Source organism: Podarcis cretensis (genome assembly GCF_951804945.1).
Source record: "Podarcis cretensis genome assembly, chromosome: 4".
In the NCBI taxonomy this organism is placed as follows: Eukaryota; Metazoa; Chordata; class Lepidosauria; order Squamata; family Lacertidae; genus Podarcis; species Podarcis cretensis.
In genome coordinates this window covers 56917839-56936917 of record NC_137173.1, presented here as the reverse complement: position 1 = coordinate 56936917, position 19079 = coordinate 56917839, and the positions used below count along the sequence as shown (strand labels likewise).

General features: G+C 43.1%; 1 protein-coding gene across 2 annotated transcripts in view; it reads left to right on the top strand.

The window, feature by feature from the left end:
- RIPK4 (receptor interacting serine/threonine kinase 4) overlaps nucleotides 1-17560 on the top strand; it is a 29057-nt gene extending 11497 nt beyond the window's left edge. For both annotated transcript variants that reach the window (XM_079974698.1, XM_079974697.1), the window contains exons 2-8: nucleotides 3565-3856; nucleotides 9064-9212; nucleotides 10163-10212; nucleotides 10812-10970; nucleotides 13030-13130; nucleotides 13256-13511; nucleotides 14991-17560. In XM_079974698.1, the coding sequence (XP_079830824.1) occupies nucleotides 3572-3856; nucleotides 9064-9212; nucleotides 10163-10212; nucleotides 10812-10970; nucleotides 13030-13130; nucleotides 13256-13511; nucleotides 14991-16150 (2160 nt within the window). In that variant the 5' untranslated portion in view covers nucleotides 3565-3571 and the 3' untranslated portion in view covers nucleotides 16151-17560. The remainder of the gene's footprint in view (nucleotides 1-3564; nucleotides 3857-9063; nucleotides 9213-10162; nucleotides 10213-10811; nucleotides 10971-13029; nucleotides 13131-13255; nucleotides 13512-14990) is intronic.
- Nucleotides 17561-19079: the final 1519 nt, after the last annotated feature.

Here is a 19079-nt window from a genome sequence, read left to right as displayed (position 1 = left end):
CTTTCCTGAATTGAGATGGAACATCTAAAGTGGAGCAGAAGTGTGTTCTCATGAATCCCCATAGATTCCTCTTTGTGACCGGGACCCCTATTAAGCAGGATTTCTGATCACAAGGATGATTCTAAGCAAGTTCAGCTTAATGTGCTTAGGACATCCCTTCAGACCCTTCCCTCTCAATGCAGTAAAATCTAAAATGAGGCTATTTCAGGAGGGGGCTTGGGTGCATTGCCTCCCCCCCTTTTTTGCCCACACACATTCAGGTGAACTCTTGAATAGGGCTACTGTACCTATCCAATTTAGAATGCTAGTTCATTCCCCTTTCTGTTTACTTGGCAAACAAGGCATAAAGCAGGGAAGAACTTTCTGAAACAAACCTCTGTTCATACAGAAGTTGGAGGCCACTGGCTTTCTCTTGTCCACAGCAAAAACCTCCCTTTTCAAGTTCCTCTCCCATACAGAGCTTCCAAGATTTTTAGCAATGCAGTCCTCAAGGTAAATGTCATTTTATATGGAAATTATTGGTAAACTTTACCTTTCTTAGTTTCTACCAAGTTCCTTCCCGCTTCTTTCCCCACCACTGGACTCAGAACTTCAGTTCCTGGGCTTTCCTCAGCCAAAAAAAGTATCAGTGGCTGGAGATGAGCATGTAGTATTCACCACATGTCCTTTCCATGCTCACAGTTGAATCCCAGGGTCAGTCTGTGGGATCTTCTGCCCCTGCTGCCATTCCCCTTTGCTGTAGCTACCTGCTTACTCCCTCATTTGGAGATGGCAAGTAAAGAAGCAGCTTGAGAACCAAGGATCAGGAATGTCCATATGCCTTCTGTCTCTCAGAGGTGGTCCAGATTGGGCTCAGAGGGGGAGTGTCAAGTAGATGGGCAACAGTAAGTAGCAGGAGAACTGCGGGTGGGGGCTTGAGAGCCTCTTTCCCAAGGGGCTCCCTAAAAACAGGAATTTGCCTTTGACTTGGTGGTGGCTTTTATTTTGCCTGTTTGGTCTACAACCGCCCACCCACTTTCACAAATTCCACCTCAGTATTCGGAGATCTTCTGCAGTTTGTATCCCACGCTAGCTGGAGCTCGGTGAGTTATGTACGCTTAGGGGCAAGAGTTGGCTGCGCTGCTCACTCGCTGACACTCCCTTCCTCCTTGTCATGTCAAAGCACCCTGGTGTTTCTCTTCAAAAGTAATTATCTTAAAAGATAGGTGCCTCAGGGCAGTAATAGCAGCCACACCGGATGCTGGAAAGAGACCCCACCATCTGTTCCCACACCCAGTCTGTAGCATTGAGGTGGGGAGGAGAACTTAAGAAGGGCCTCCAAGTCTCCTCTTGAAGGAGACTACAACTCTCTAGTTTGAACCTTCTTGATGTGACTCATTGGTCCTGAAAGACAACATTACTGTACCAGATTCTTACTTCTAGATATGGACTTGCTAGCTAATGACTGTATATCCAATTTAATGCCTGGCTACCTAGCACTGATTTCACTTATTTTTCACCGTTCTCAAATGAAACTCTCTTCTAAGGCATCAGTATAAGTATCCCCTTCTGTCCCTATTTTAGTTAGGACTAGCCCTTTCCCCTTGTTATTATATGTATTGATGCCTTCATCAATTGGGTGCCTTCCAGCTGATGGGGGTTGTAGTCAAAAGCAGCTGGAGGGCACCCAGTTGTTGAAGTCTGATGTACTGAATTCTTGAACAATACTGGATTGTCATTTTGGCTGACACAATGGCACTTGATGAATTAGGAGGACTTGGCCTCATGACATCTTTGGGGGCATTTAGCAAATAATATAGAAAACTTGAAAATACTAGGAGTCTTATGGATGCTTTTGTATTTAGGTCACACATGAGTCTATTTTTATGTTGCTTTCAAGTAAGGTAAATGCAGTGACTTGAACAGACTTCTCATCTTGCTATGTGTAGCCATGTTCAAATTACATCAGCTTCATTGTGTTTCCCATCAACAAAGACCATGATTGGATTCTGTTTATCATAGTGTTCTTAATCCTGGGCTGGATTCAATTTAGCTGCTGTTTAGGTGGGAAGCAACATCTCATACAACTGAGCTCTTCCCTCCCCCCCCCCTCTGCACGCCCCACCACTTAACCCTGCTCTTGAGGGTTGGGGAAAGCCCTAGAACATGTCTGGGGGCACATGGTGGGAGGAGAGAGTCCTGTTGTGTGAGTGGACCTCATTCCTTGCATGCACACACCTTGTACTTTGTGCTACATTGAATTCTACTCTCTCCCTTGGTAGAAAGCTTGGTCCTAAACAATGGAATAAAATGTCTTAAAATGGGAGCACTAGCAGGCAATAGAAAGAGCTTGTGCCTAACAGGGCCTGCAAACAGCACAATTTTTTTGTTACAGTCCTTTACAAACTGTAAATTACAGCTTTGCTTGAGTTTTCCCCCCTGTTGCTCCTTCCTCTGCAGTCATGAGGTCTCTAAATAATTTCAAAACTATGGAATAGGGAGATTTGTATTGCTAGTCTAAAGTTTTGGGGCTGTTAGCTAGGCATCTGAATCTGGGAGTTTGCTCAGCGTAACTCTGTTTAGCCATGAAAACTTCTAGATGACTTTGGGACAAGTTATGCATACTGTCTTCTGCTAACCTACCCCATAGTTTACAGTGAGAATAAAATAGAATAACCTCCGTGTATGCCATCCTGTGCTTCTTGGAAAAGGTTGGAACGAAAATGTGGATAACAAGTCTTAGATACTTGAAAGATCAAGAAGAATCTTTCTAGAGCAGCCAAAGAGACATCCTGTTCTCACAGTGCTTAATCACATGCCAATCTAAAATCTAGGGAGTAGAAGCCTAGGAGAGTTCACTTCAGATCTGTGTTCTAGCTTTTTCATCATAGCGCAGATAAAATTCAATACCATGATGAATATTTTAAGTGCTTCACAAAGGTTGTAATAAGAGAAGTTTTATGATACTCTTATCTATTTAACCTTTTTGTGCTGCCTGAACAAAAGGATGATTATTTATGAGCCAAAATTATGTGCATATTCTAGTTCTCTGTAACTACCTAAATGAGATTAGTAACTGTAAGACCATCCTGCAACTTTCATATGAAACCCATTTACAAATGATTTTGACTTGATAAAATGTACACAACTTAGAAATTCCAGAGAAGTTAAATTTCAGCTCTGTAAAACACAGCAGCTGAGTTGCATATCATGGTAAGCCATGCATAATGGTGGGCTGTGAATAGGAGAATCACTCCTCCTTTGCTCTACCCCACTAGTCAGTGGGAGGAACAAACCACAATCCTTGGCTTAGCATTATAACCAAACACATAGATCACAACTGGTAAGCAAGAACAAACCTTGGCTTCAGATCATGATTTGTTTGGACAACAACAAACCATGATCTCCAGTTCAGACATAATGCTATGCCAAAGATTGTGAATACATTAATGGATACATAAAAATGTATGCACTAAATATCAGTAAAATGGAAGAATTTCCCATACAAAATTTGAAGCTAATAAATGGTTGAAATGCTATTGATAAATATAAACTAAAGTCCTGTACTTTACCCTTTTTACATAGGGAGCGTATGGAACTGTTGGAAGAAGCCAAGAAGATGGAAATGGCAAAATTTCGCTACATCCTTCCAGTCTATGGCATCTGTAAAGAGCCTGTGGGCTTGGTCATGGAGTACATGGAGACAGGATCACTGGAGAAGCTCCTGGCTGCAGAACCGCTGCCTTGGGACCTGCGCTTCCGAATCATCCATGAAACAGCTGTGGGCATGAACTTCCTTCATTGCATGTCCCCACCTCTGCTTCACCTGGATCTTAAACCAGCAAACATACTGCTTGATGGCCATTATCATGTCAAGGTATGTCCTAGGCCATTGCTATTTGACCCACAATTTTTTTGCCATCATCATCACAATGAGACTGAAGGAGAGGTTTGTCTCTGGGCCTTTCAATGCAAATTCTTCTTTGATGTGCATGATGTGAAACTTGGTTGTGAGTTCAGCGTCACATGTTATCCTTGCTTTATAGCAGGAGTGGGGAACCTATGGCTTTTTAGATGTTGTTGGACCATAACTCCCATCCGTACAAGCCAGCATGGCTGGAGGTGATGCAAGTTGTTGTTCACCAATATCTGAAGGGCCAAAGGTTACCCACCCCTGCTTTAAAAGTTTGTCACTGTTTGCTAAACACAGTTACAGCTTTTCCATTGTTGTTTTTTAAAAAAGAGTACCAGGGAAGGAAAAAAGCAAGACATTGCAAAGGTGTTTTTTATTTTTTAATCAACTTTCAGAAAATGCTATTGTGGTAGTGAGTAAATAGTGATCGTACAGACCAAACCTAGCTGTAAGCAATCTTATGTTTATAATTGAAAGCTCTTTGTGTAAGAGGTTGTATGATAGTGAGGGGAAATAAACAGGAAAACATGTTGGGTTGATACCCATGTTTTTCTCTGCATAGATGGATAGTTGCAGTGTGGTATTACAAACCAACATCTTTCCCATATATAAAATACTTTATGGAATATTTTAATGCAGGTGTGCACAATTAATCTTGAATTGTGGCGTATAACAAACATCCTGTAGCTTATAACCAAGAGAGGTTAATTTGCCAAACGAGCTGCCCTGTTTAACTAACCATCGCTGTAAACAAGGAGCCTTGGTTCACATGTAAAACTAAGCCAATGTTCTTAGAAATAGAAAGGAAATTCTGCAGAAACCCTTCTCCTTGCTATAAGAGCCTGATTACTTGCTCAGACTTGCTGAGGCGCATCTGCAGTCCACTAAAACAAGAATTACTATTAGAGCTGAAAATGGATTTCACTGTTTCTTTTTCAACTAATTAATTGCGAAAATTCTGTTCCTCTGTAATGTGCTTAGTATCTTGCTACTTGTTGTGTGAATGAGAACAGACAGATCTTTGTAAAAATAGCCTATGTTTGGTTTTGGAACATATGGATATGGTTCAGGAGGGAGTTGGTGTGTTCAGTGCTTGACACAGCTCATTCATGTAGTGGGGAGCCATGGTTTCCCATTAATATCTGAACTGCACCCTAGATTTTTAGATAGTTGCACAGCATTAAAGTTACAGTGATGCCTGGATTCCTTGGGGGCTGAGGAGTTTAGAGCTTGTTTCTGTTCCCAGTTCAAAACTCCTTAATTTTCTAAAAATTTATCTTCTCAAACTTTGATGTTCCCCCCAAAAACATAATGGTATGCTACACTGCCAGAATACAGGAAATTGCTTTGGTTACAGATATTATATATAAACATTATATTCAGTTATATTTATATATAAATATTCAATTATAGCTGCATATTTATAATTGCCAGTTCCATGCAATAGATGTTTTAAGTCCTATGCATTTTTAAGAAAGTAGCAGAATACCTTTCTTTACTTAGATGTAAAAACAAGAGAGCATCTTTTGGCACCTTAAGGACTAATAAATTAAGGTGCCACAAGGCTCTGTTGCACAAAACAAAACAAAAACCCACCAGACTACCCCCCTGGAAATGGACTTAAATGTGTTTCTGATTTTATTTGTGAGGTTTGTGTTTAGAAGTTCTCATCCCAAAAACTGATTCCAGAGGGTTGGAGGAAACTCCATAGCATTTGGGGGAATTTTTTTAGAAGGGAACATAAATAATGCCCTTCTCCAAAAGAAAGTGCTCACAAACAGAAGTGCCTTTTGAATCCAAGTTCAAAGCTCTCCAGTCGCATACTTATATCTGACAACTAAACACACAGAAGTCATAGCAGCAGGGCTTACTTTTTAATCCAGCTTTATTACTCGATAGGCTATCCTTGGCTTAGAGTGCGGTGCAATAAAACTCCTTACCAATGACTTTTCTGTTCATTCCCCACTTGGCATCTTCCATAGTTGTGCTCTATAACCTTTGTAGCGGCTCTAGTTCCAGCCTTATGGTTAGATTGTGATCCAAGTTGTTGGAGTACTTCTAGTTGTATGTGTGTTTGTTTGTTTGTTTAGCTTCTTTTTATAGTGCCTTTTATGTGCATGGCACTGTATAAAGAACAGGTGTCATCAGTCCCTGGTCCAAAAAGGGCCTTTCAGTCTAATGTAGAATCAGGCAAGCAGCTGAGGAAGGAGGGAAATGGAGGCATGGGAAGAATAGTTTATTATTCCAGTGGTGCATCCTTTAATTTAGTTACATTGAGGCATAGCGACCATGGGGACGAGGGAGTGGCAAGTACAGAGGCAGGAGGTGAAAGGAAGCAGGAGGCCGTGAGTAGGACTGAGATTGGGAGACACAGAGGGGGCAGGTGCCATAATGTTCAAGGGTGTCTCTAGGGGTCTAAATACTCAGGGCACACACAGGACTCTTCAGAGCTTCTGGTAGTTGCCGGAGTTCTTGGGGGTGGAAGGAGCCATAGAGCAACCACCCGGGCCCACTCTAGCAATCCGGATTCGCTTTTCTGAAATCAGTTCTTGTAAGGGGTTATAGCATTCCAAAACAGGGCTCCAGCCAAGACTATTTAACAGGCAAGAGCAGCTGAATGAGGAGTTCAGGTTAGCTGAAAATAGGTGTCCAAGCTGTGTTTTGCATGGAAATATGAGTGAGGAGACATAGCTTGCTGTAACCAAAGTTGCTTTTGTCTCTCTTCCATGGGGTTCAAAGAATGTGTGTTGCAAGTTAGTCACTCCCTGTAGCTGTTCACACATATCTCTGCAATAATTTTAATAGCCTGAGATCACATTATTTGTAAAGGGGATTTGATACTTGGTTTCATTTCTCCCTTTGCCAAATGTTATTACCTGGTTGTGTGGGAGGCTATTGCAGAATTCCCATAGAACTTTGATGTTTGCACCCAAAGTTGTACAAAGGGTGAAAGCAAGGCCCTCAAAATTTGGCTAATCTTATGCATGCCTATCCAAACTGGTATCCAGGTTACTGGATGGAATGCAAAATTCTAAGTACTACACTGCTGCATTTGACTGTACTGTCTGCCACCCATAGGCATGTCAGAAGGTGTCTTGAATCTAATTAAAAGCCCTTCTTTTATGACTGTATTTTTGTGTGTGTTGCATGGTTCCCACTGATGTTAATAGGAGTTGTATGACTAAACGTCATGCTCAGTGTTAGAAACTTACTTCAAAGCATCTAATTTTAAACCCACAAGACTCCTTCCAGAATGCAGCTCTCTTACCAAGGCTTTGAGAGTCCTTGAAGGCAAAACTCAGTTTGATTTAGTTGTCAGAGCATTCTGATATGCTCAAAGCTGCAGCTGTACTTCTTGTTGTGTTCTGATTATAATGATAACAATTTGGTTAAAACAGAGACTTGTAAGATGAGTTTGCATTGTCTAGTGATTCATAATCCCAAAATTAGTCACTTTTGCACCTGGGTCCTCCAAAAATTTGTGTGCCATTGCATCTGGTCAGAAGATTTTTCCTCCGTAGCAGAAATCAAGTTATACAAAAGTTTAGACAATAAGCTCTTTTGTCACTTGGTGCGGGAGAAATTGGTGGGGGGTGGGGTGGGGAATATCTAAAACATGAGCCTTTGGTAGTTTGCCTTGCCCCGCTCCCCTTGGCTTGGCTGAACTTTGAGCTGGGACTTCAGGAATCACTATAAAAGCTCTTGCTTCAAAAATATGTGAACTCAGGGTGTGTCTGAATATTTATATTCAGAGACAAATACATTGCATCTTTCCCCACTTCCTTCTCCACCCTGTGCATCTAACTGCTTCGGAAACGTCTTTGCTGTTGTTTCCCATTAGATTATCTCCCCCAGCGACCCATACTGTCATTTGTCCTATCAGGCCAACTAACTTAACAACAACAACAATGTAAGTGCTTTGCAGTGGTGTGTACTTATTAAACATTACTTGCCCTGAGCTTCAGGATTGGCAAATTACAAATGGAAATACAGTGGTGCCCCGCAAGACGAACGCCTCGCAAGACGGAAAACCTGCTAGACGAAAGGGTTTTTCGTTTTGGAGGCGCTTCGCAAAACGAATTTCCCTATGGGCTTGCCTCACAAGACGAAAATGTCTTGCGAGTTCCTGCGGTTTTTTCCCCCTTCCCCCCCCCTTTTCCTAAGCCGCTTATCAGCTGATCCGCTGATAAGCCGCTTAACAGCTGATCGCTAAAAGCCGCTAAACCGCTAATAGCGCTAATCCGCTAAGCTGTCAATGGGCTTGCTTCGCAAGACGAAAAAACCGCTATACGAAGAGCCTCACGGAACGGATTAATTTCGTCTTGCGAGGCACCACTGTAAAGTAATCTTTAATCAGAAGCAGTCAGTAACCTTCAATTCCTTTCTCTTTCTTTCGTCTCCTGTTCTTCCCTCTGTTGCACATCATTTTGTTCCAAGTACATAACTACAAAGATAAATCTCTCTTAAAGTGATCCTCATTGGTACAACAGTCACCTAACTTACAAAGTCACTCCTTCTAAGTATTTCCCTAGGTTTGCAATGTCTTGCACTACATTCCTAAATAGCTAGGAAAAAACAAGTGTTTCAGGAGGTAGAATAATAAGGCCTCTGCTTAGCCTTGTGCAGAAAGGCTTCAAATATGTGGAGCATTAACAGTTCTGTTTATGAGACTGTTGAGTTTTGTGTCTCCTGCCAGCTCCTTCCCTTTGACTCTCCTAAGCAAAATCCTGGAAGAAAATCTATGGATTTATTTTGTTTTGACACTTAAACATAATTGGGTGCGTATAAACTCTTAAGAAGTGCTTGCTGTTACTTGCTTATTCTTTCCATAGCCATCTGCCTGATGCTCACCAGTTGTCGCTTTCATTTCTTTTTTGGAATGAAGAATCCTTTTTTTGTCACTCGCTGGGTATGCAGAGTTGCTGCGATTTCTACAGGCAAACTGTATCTCTTTCATAAAATTATTTCCTCACATAATATTTAGCAGACATCAGCAAGTTTTCTTGCTTGGGAGGGACAAACAGTACTGATTTGTGAGGCTCAGAGTAAGCACTTAAGCCCAACTGTCTCCAATGCTCTAAACCACTGTGTTTGTGCAACCACACATGCAGAAATGATTTTGCAGACTACTCTAACTGGAACTCTTTTTTTTTTTTTTTAAACTTTATCAGATTTCAGACTTTGGATTAGCCAAGTGCAATGGCCTTTCACATTCACACGATCTCAGCATGGATGGGCTTTGTGGCACTATAGCATACCTGCCCCCAGAACGCATTAAAGAGAAGACCCGGTACTTTGATACTAAACATGATGTCTACAGGTTTGTACTTTTCTTCCTCAGTGCATCTGTTTCTCTCCAGTATTTGCTAGTTAACTCTGGTAGAATTAAACTCTCAGGAAATCCTTAGAATTGATATTTTGTTTAACCATTTTGTTACAATTGAATATCAACAAAACAGGACACAAAGGCCAAGTCTTCAAAACTCGGGAGAGACCTAAGGTAGTCATTGTAGCTTTAATGCAATGCACTTGTCTCATGCCAGCCAAAATTTTGATAAATCAACCTGTGTTTGAATTCCTTCTTGAACTGGCAAAACCAAGGTCACATCTGCAGATATTTCCTGATTCTTTAGGAAGCAGTGTTGGAACCCAGTTGATCATTTTCCAGACCTCCTAATTTTCTTTGGTGCCATCTGGGTCAAGCTGATCTGGGTTACACCTCAACATGCCAAGCCACTTAAGAGGCATGAAAAGCAAGGTTCTTGCACTGTGTAACGAGTGCTGTTTCAGTGATCACGTTTCATTAATGTCCAGCCCAAAGGTGACATTGTCAACAGGCTGTGGAGATGCAGTATGCAAGCACAGTGGGTGTGTAACATCTCTTTCTGTGCTCCAAAAGTGAAGTTGATCAGCTGTAGATTCAGGACAAGGAATAGAAAGTAATTTTTGTACACAAGGCATAATTAGAACAGGGTTGTCCGGAAGTTGTTGGACTACAACTCCTATCATCCATGACTACTGACCAAGCAGGCTAGGACTAATAGGACTTGTAGTCCAATAAATATCTGGATGGCACCAGGATATATCTTGGTCTGGTCTACAAAGACAATTCTTACGTTCTTTTGAGACCCATTCTCAATTCTAGCATACCTAATTTGTATTTGATGGCCTCAGATGATTAGCACTAGAAAGCCTAACAGTAATCAAGAAAGAGAGAGAGCATCCTATGAATTTTATAAAGTTAACATTAACTGATGTTTCTATTTGCAGCTTTTCCATTGTTATCTGGGGAGTTCTCACACAGAAAAAGCCCTTTTCAGGTAAGCAAATAAATATTTGTTTAATGGATCATATTTTAGATGAGCACATCAAACGAAAGTCCTCTTCAAGTGTGTGTATGCCCACCCTGATGAGACTAGCCTTCAGAATGCCCAAGCTTCATCACTGCCAATTATACATCTGTTCTAGCTGCTTAACAACCACATCTTTCATGCATAGCTTTGAGGAAACCTCAGCTATTATTTCTGCACTGAAAGCCAGACTGGAGACCATAGTGTGTCAGGCTTGATAAGGAACAAAAGGATAATTGCATCTACCCTCATATGAATAGATGGGGACATGATGCATCCACCAGTGTCCTCTTAACAGTTAGCCAAGCTGTTCAGACCTCAACGTCATGTAAGTAAAGAGCAGGCAGTCTTTATGTATGTAGGGAGCTAGGTAACATACCTTCTGCCATTACCAGCTGATCCAAAGACCCTAACCTATGAGACCTTTGAGTTAGTTGAAATGCGTACCTCTCTCTTCTCGAAAGAGAACCCTAACAGGAAAGAGGACTCTGATTAAGGTGATCTGTGCTATTGGTCAGAGGCTGCTTCAGTTCTCAGAATAATCTTGATTTGTGCCTTTTCCTTTGCAGAAGAGAATAATATTCTACATATTATGGTGAAAGTGGTGAATGGCCACCGCCCAGAGTTGCCAGCTGTCTCCAGATCCAGACCTCATGCGTGTAACAGCTTGATCAAACTGATGCAAAAGTGCTGGCAAGATGATCCTAGCAAAAGGCCAACATTTCAAGGTAAACTTTTTACCGACTAGTTGGCAAACCCAGTGAGTCATTTCAGTGTTCAGGACTATACTAATCCCTGGTAGAGCTCCACCAAAATCTTGTAAAAATGATGAATGCAAAGTATACCCAACCCACTCTTTTGCGCAGGCAGCAGTATGGGGCACTTCCTCACTACAGGGAAGGGATTATACAAGAACTTGTCCGATCATGAAAGTGTTGATTTAGATGTCAAATGATCTGGCTAGCTCCCCAAGTCGCTGCCTAGGTTTAACGCTTTGATCCTTAAAATCCCAGGTAAAATGTTAGATGTCTGTTTTTTCTTACTGTGTATTCCGTAGCATGAAAGAGGTGTCATGAAGAGTAAGTTAAGGTCATGTTTGATTAGCCTTAAAAAGCAGGTTGAAGTATCAGCATAGTCTGAAATGCTACAGCAGATGATTGAATGTGGTTTTACTGCCATATTGCAGTTTGTGCAGCTTCCTTATGTTACAGTTAACTTTGCGGATAAGAGCCTTCTGCAATTTCTGTTATAGGAAGAGCCTTGCTGGATCTGGTTCAGCATTCTGTTTTCTTGAAGCTGTGTGTGTGTGTTTGCACAAAAGCATGCTGGGGTGGGGGTGCAAATCCTTCACTTGGCACAACAACTAATCTTCTCTCCTGGTGACGGATTTGAACATGGCTCCATAACCTGCTATGTTGTGCAACTGGCATACTCTATTCCATCTCAGTAGGTTTTGTGGTGACATAATACAGTCTTTACAGGGCAGAAATTCTCCGCAGAGTTAATTGCTTACACAGAGGAAGTAAGGCACATTGGGGAAATATGTTGCTGTAGCAGTGGGAGTTTGGATCAACAACACCTTGATTCAAAAATTATGATAATGTTATATAGAGTGGTTGTATGTGGCGGTATCCTCTAGCAGCTGGATAGTTTAGTTTCGCTTATCTAAATTGGCCAGTTGTTGAGAAAGAGATTGTGGCATATGGGAAATATACACAGTTGCTGTAAATGATGCACATATTACCATATTTTTCGCTCTATAACACGCATCTGACCATAACACGCACGTAGTTTTTAGAGGAGGAAAACAAGAAAAAAATATTCTAAACAAAACAGTGGATGTATGATTTTTTTGGTTCATGCTGTGGCCACAGACGTGTGATCTGATGGTGAGTTTGGGGTAGCCCAATGCAAAAATCCTGAGGATCCATGTGGATCCGTGCTTTGTAACCACGATTTAAGTGGGGAGGGAAGGAAAAGCACTCAAGGGACAAGGAGCACGCGTGGAGAAGGAGCTTTTCGGAGAGCTGAGCGGGGAGGAGGGAGGGAAAGAGCACTGTTGCTTTAAAGGTATACTTAAGGTATTCGCCCTGTGCCTGGGTTTTTTTCCATTTAACAGTTTGCAGCCTTTTCCTTCCGCTCCTTGTTTTGAGGCAGAATAGATTTGAGCAAGTGAGGAGGACTTGGATTGCAGGGGATTCGCCATTAGCTGTGTAAAAGCGCTCCTCTTTGCAGCCTGAGTGATAAGCAGCCACCAGCAGCAATAGAGTGGAGCACAAAAAAGTGGTAGGGGCACTAGGACCCAGACAATGCTCGAATCTATCCTGCCTGAAAACAAGCTGCTCCCTCCCAGCGGATCAGCTGAGACGGATCAGCTGAGACGCAGGGATTTGCAAGTTTTCCCCTCTCCCTCATCCCCAGCCTTTTTTGCAGCTCATTGCTCTGTTTAGAGAGCGCACAGACCTTTGCTAGCGTCTGTGCCTCCTCCCGTGTAAGTGGCTGCTGCCCGCTTTGCTGCCATGGCTCTCCTTCCCTCCCTCCTCCCCGGCTCCAGGTCGCTTTAAAGCAAGCAAAGCGAGAGCCTCGTAGAGTGTGTAAGCGGCTCCCGCTTTGCTTGACTGACGGCAGCCATGGCTCCAATCCGTGCATTCGCTCCGTAACACGCACAGGCATTTTCCCTTACTTTCTAGGAGCAAAAAAGTGCGTGTTTTGGAGCGAAAACTACGGTATTTGACCCATCTTCTGCTAGTATAAATCTAATCGTTGGCTTTTGCTTTTGTTTTTAAGAAATTACTTCTGAAACAGAAGACCTTTGTGAAAAGCCAGAGACTGAAAACAAGGAATTGATAGTTCAGGAGGACACCAAGGATACTCGGACTTACCCCAAGGTATGTACTGTATGTGAAAAATAGAGATAACTTGATATTGGTGCCTTCTTCCCCTACTGGGTAACATTTGACAAGCACTTTCAATTTATAATTTCCTCCCTCTTCCACCCCCCCCTTTGTTCCAGGAGCTGCCTGGACTATCCCAGCTAAAGCAAGGGTCTGAACCCTCCTCATCTAAGGATTACAGCCTTTCAGAGTTGTTGTCCCAACTTGACTCGGGAATTTCACAAACAGAAGAGCCTGAAGAACTCAGCCGTAGCGCTTCTGAATCTAGGCTTGCTTCCAGCGACAAGAGGCTTTCAGGAGTGTCCTCAGTAGACTCTGCCTTTTCTTCTCGTGGTTCCCTATCACTGTCATTTGAGAGAGAGAATTCTGAAAGTGGTAAGGGTTTTATAGTTTTAGCAAACAATAACTTGGAAAAACAAATTTGGGATGTGTGTTGGGACTGAGTGGCTGTGGGAGTTAGTGGTTTCTCGTGTCCTATATTGAAGGCAGCTTTGCCATGAGATGATCATTTGTGGTAGGATGTGGCACAGCCAGCACAAACTCCGCTCCCTCATTTTTCCATGGCAATCAGCTGGCTATGTGTTTTAAGATGTTGCATATCAATCATTGCTCCCCCTCATTTTCATAGGCTTCCAAAGAAGTTGTGAGCAATGATCATGATGTCTCTTGGGGTGATACCCAACTAAGTCATATTCAGAGTAAGCCCTAGACTTAGGCTTTCTGTTGTGAAGTTAGCCTCCACCTCAAAAGGGTTGCTTGATATTTATCTTGTTTGTTTGATAGCAAACCAATTGCACACCACAATTCTGCCAAGACCTTAAAACTGAGCTGGGGAACCTTTAGCCCTTCAGGTGTTGTTGGACTCCATCAGTACCAGCCAACATGGCCATTGCTTAGGGATGATGGAAGTTATAGTCCAGCAATATCCGGAGGGTCAGAGTTTCTCCAGTTCTGCCTTAAAACATAAGCATTTGAGGGGCAAAGGCTTCTTTCCATGAAATGTGTCCTGAGTGTTCCTAGGAAGGTGATAGTATGAAGAATGCATTGTTCAACCTGAGCTAATGAATCTGCATAGGAAACACAGACAGCCGTCAGGCTAGTGGTCCATCTAGCCCTGTATTATCTACTCTGGCACTGGCTCTCCAGGGTCTTTAGCAGGGCCATTCCTATTACCTGGTCCTCCTTTAATTGGAGATGCCAGCAATTGAGCATATTTATCTCCCACTGAACTTTGGTGATAATTTTCATAATCGTGGCAGGAATATTTTTAGCTACAGGAATATTGTCTGGATAGCTGAGTTTATATTTGTGGCACATCAAATCATATTGCAGTCAGATAGTTGAGGCACAACACAAAGATGAATGCTTGACCATGAGCTGGCCTTAAATGTTTCATTGTTCTGAGGATTAGGAGCATTATCTGCATACGAGGATTGGAGAGTGTGTTTTGTAAAGTCTATTTCATGACGCTGGACACCCATCTGTGTGTGTTACTCTTTTTCCCTGGAAAAGCAATAGAACTTCACTAAATTGCCAGAAGCATAATAGTCCTAGCTGCTTGTGTGCATGTGCAGCAGATACCAAGTACATGGGATCCTAGCAAGCTGCATGAGTAATGTGCCCCAAAAGCTGATAACCCTCCTACCCACAGCATGAGTAGTACAATCCAGGTGGAAGATGGACATGTTGGCACCTGCCCAGTGTGCAAAAAGATGGGAGCGGGGGAAGAGGAGGTGCTTCCTATGCTTTGGCTTCATTGGTAGCATGAAGAGTGGAGCTGCCATTTATTTATTTCTCTTGTGCCTTTAATGTATGGTTGTCATGGAAGTCTAATGTTGCTCTTTGCTTCTCCAGATCTTGGTTCCACGGACATCCAGAAAAGAAAGCTGGCCGAGGCGATTGCATCTGGAGACACCGGCAAACTGATGAAGATTCTCCAGCCGCAGGATGTTGACTTGGTTTTGGATGGGAACTATAGCCTCCTGCATTTGGCTGTTGAGTCAGGCCAAGAAGAGTGTGTCAAGTGGCTCCTCCTTTACAATGCCAACCCCAACCTGACCAACAAGAGAGGCTCCACACCCCTCCACATGGCCATAGAGAAGAAGAATAAAAGCATTGTGGAGCTGCTCCTGGCGAGGAAAATCAACGTGAACGCTAAGGATGAGGACCAGTGGACAGCACTTCACTTTGCTGCGCTGAACGGGGATGAGCTGAGCACCAGGCTTCTTCTGGAGAAGAACGCCTCGCTGAACGAAGTAGACTTTGAAGGAAGAGCTCCCATCCATGTGGCCTGCCAGTATGGCCAAGAGAACATTGTGCGCATCTTCCTGAGAAGAGGGGTTAATGCAGATATCAAAGGGAAGGAAGGCTGGGTGCCTTTGCATTATGCAGCCTGGCAAGGTCACCTGTCCATCGTGAAGCTTCTTGCCAAGCAGTCCGGGGTGAATGTGAATGCACAGACAGTGGATGGGAGAACCCCTTTGCACCTGGCAGCCCAGAGAGGGCATTACAGAGTAGCTCGTACACTTGTGGACCTGAAGTCGGATGTCAACATCAGAAATGCCTCGCTCCACACCGCTCTCCATGTTGCTGCTGAAACCGGACACACGGGCACTTCGAGGATGCTCCTCAACCGGGGCGCAGACGTAGAAGCGACGACGGCCGAAGGCTGCACTGCACTCCACCTGGCAGCCTGCAGGGGCCACTTATCGACCACCAAGTTGCTGGTTGAAGAAGGTGCCAATGTCCTGGCCAAGGGGCCTTCCAAGAGGACGGCACTGCACTTTGCTGCTGGAAATGGACATTGGGAAGTAGTAGAGGAGCTTGTCAGCCCAGAGAATGTAAACGACCCCGATGAGGAAGGCTTCACGGCTCTACATCTGGCAGCAAAAGGCGGACATCCACGCACCCTCGAGGTTCTGTTAAAGCATGGCGCCCTCACATTTCAGACCCCTCTGCAGACGACTAAACAAAATGGATACAGTGCTGTTACTACGCTACTCGGTGAGAGCTAAGTGAACAGACTGCTTGTTTATGTCTTTTGACTTTCCATGGAGACTCTGGGAGCCTGATGAACAGGGTTTTCCCTCTGACTGCTCCTGTGTCATGTGTATGAGTCTGCTTAAATTTGCAGGCGAGTCTGGGTTCTATCCTGGCAGAAGCAGCATTGTTGATGTAGCAATGTGTTCTAATGAACCGAGGGAGCGTGGGAGCAGGAGCCATGAAATCCTGAGCACGGAGCCTGACACTTTCCTGTGATGTGCTGTTGAGCAAGCCATATGTAAAGACTATGTTCTTTCCCTGGGGCTTCAGCAGTGTGGGGAGTTGATCTGCCCTGAAGATGGTATGAGGAGCAATTTGCATTGCATTGCTTTAAGCAGACACTTGTTGCGTTCCGGACAGAGTCAGTATCTTAATATTTCAATCTTTCTCTTGGTTTTACATTCAGACAAATGATGGGGAAGGTGTCTTCAAACATCATGCTAGAATGTTTTTGAAATTGATTTTCCCACCCCCCCCACCCCGTTGCGTACAAAAAGTACTCTAGCAATCAAAATCTGTTTCACAGTGCGCAAGAGTTTGTTGAAAAAGAATGTAAGAAGTGCCTATTTCAAAGCCACACATTTCTGTGTCCTCAAATTGTTGAGCTTTCCTTTTACCCTAGTCAGCAAGTCTTTGCAATTAGAACTGTTAGCATTCAAAAGTTAACTGAAGGCAGTATTGCATAGAAATTGGTGATGTAGAATACACTGGTACGTGCGCGTGCACACACACACACACACACACACACACACACACACACACACAGAGTGGGCCCACAACTTAGCGATTGCAAACTTAAAATGGGCTGGAAGTGGAGGGGCAAATAAATAAATGAAGAGTGGGGGGAGTGCACTATTCCCCACTCTCCAGTCATTTATTTCCACCCCCACTTGTGCACCCAGTGGGTTTTCCTGCCAGGGAAAGAGCTCCCAGGGCCCTCCTGAAACCTTCCAAGAACCCAGTTAGCAGCCCTGTGCCCCACAGGGCAGGAGGGGCATTCATGGGGTTCCTGACTTTACACGATGCTGCCTTTGCATGTGGACCCCCGGAACCAAACCCTTGCGTAGGTGGCGGGCCCACTGTATAGGCACACACAAGATGTGTCTAAATTTCTTAAAATGATTTTGAATGGTTGTAGTTTTTAAATGGTGTAGATTATGAACCACGTGTACAGCACTGCCTTGCCTTCTGAATTTTGCTGTGTTCGGTAGCCTAATTTAAAGATATACTGTGTATATATAGTATTTCAGTTCGTTGTGCCTCTTTTTCTACTGCAGAAAGTTGTGCCTCTTCAGACATGGGTATGTTTTAATACGCCTTTTGTAATGTTCATAATTTTTTCAAGTGTTCAAATAAAGTCTGGTTCATCCATTTAAAAAAAATCTGTGGTTTGCCTTTAAAATGGTGTTTGAGATAAACTGAATTGTGGATGTACTGTGTTCAAAGGGCAAAAGCATTTCACAATCTTGATCTTGTTTCTCCTCTCTCCCTCTCTGTGACACACACACACCCCACTGCCACTACCACTACCTATATTGCACCTAATCTGCATTTTAGCAGGAAGCACAGCTGTGGGCCAGGGCTTTTCAATGAACCTTGGTCCTCAATGGAACACAATCTCTCAGCTTTGTTTTTAAAAACAGTTCATTGCTTGCTTTAGGTTTTCTTTAATAGCGGCTTAGAAATACTATAAATGCCACTTCTGCTAAAACACATTTTATTTCCCATCAATAAGGCAGTTGGCAGGCAATAAATTTGTTTGCATTTCTTACTGACTAATCAAGAACCCGGGCTGAAGATGGCAGCTGACTACGCTGAGCCTGCTCATTGTGAATTTTGACTTTCAAACGCTCTCTCAAATGAAAAGGGTATTTGGTAATTCCAAAAATAAAATTACAGGTTGCCTTTATCTTTTCCCTGCTGTAGCTTTCTGTTCGTTTAAAATGTAAATCAGAGTTTAAGCAGTGGTGCCACACTGGTAATAGTGGAGTATTTAATTTCCTATTAATATATATATCTAGGCAGTCTTTCACAATATCAGGCACATGCTCCACATAGCTAAGCATTTCCATACAATAATCGTGTAACATCAGCAAGCATTTTCTAATTTCCCAGCTCTCCCTTGAGTGCTGCTGCCGACTGCCTTAGGGAATATATCAGAACAATGTGAAAAGCTCCGCAGAAGAGCTACTGGCACCCAGACCTAGTTTGTGTCTCTTCTTTAATTCCTAAGACAGGTGAAATTCCTCAGTGCTCTGCCTTGTCCATCTGGTTGGTGCGATGTCACCAGCTGCCTCATAAACAGGTTTTATGAGGGTGTTGCTAGTTAAATTTGTGCCAGCGTGTCTTCATGTGAAATAAACTGGCAAACATTGATATTAAAAGTCAAATGACTAACTGGGAGAGAAAGATCCAGTGTGGAATCATCTTGTGGAGCGTTCTTCCTTATCAGTTGGATGGTAGGAATGGCTTGTGCTCAGATTGATATCAAATGCAGATATAATACAAAAGAATAAGAGCAGGTGCAGGCAGAAGATTGATCAGGGTCTGCAGTTAGATCATTGGGCCATTTGGAGTAGGAGTGGCTAGGTTTTTGGATTCCTAGTCCTTTAACAAAAACAATGAAAAGCTCCTCTCCACACTTATCAGGCTACTGATATGAAGAAGGCCTAGGATAAAACCAGGAATTGGTTTTCACATGAAAATTCCGGTTCTGAAAACAAGTTCCTGGGCTATGCATGAACTTAGAGATGCCTTGTTCCCCATGCCCCTGTTTAGCTCCTGGCTCTAGGTGATGGACCTTGGGCATTCTAGGAAACAAAAATACAATTGTACAAGCTTTGATGCCTGCCCACTTCTGGTTTAGACCGATTATATAATAGTACGCCAAAGATAAATAGA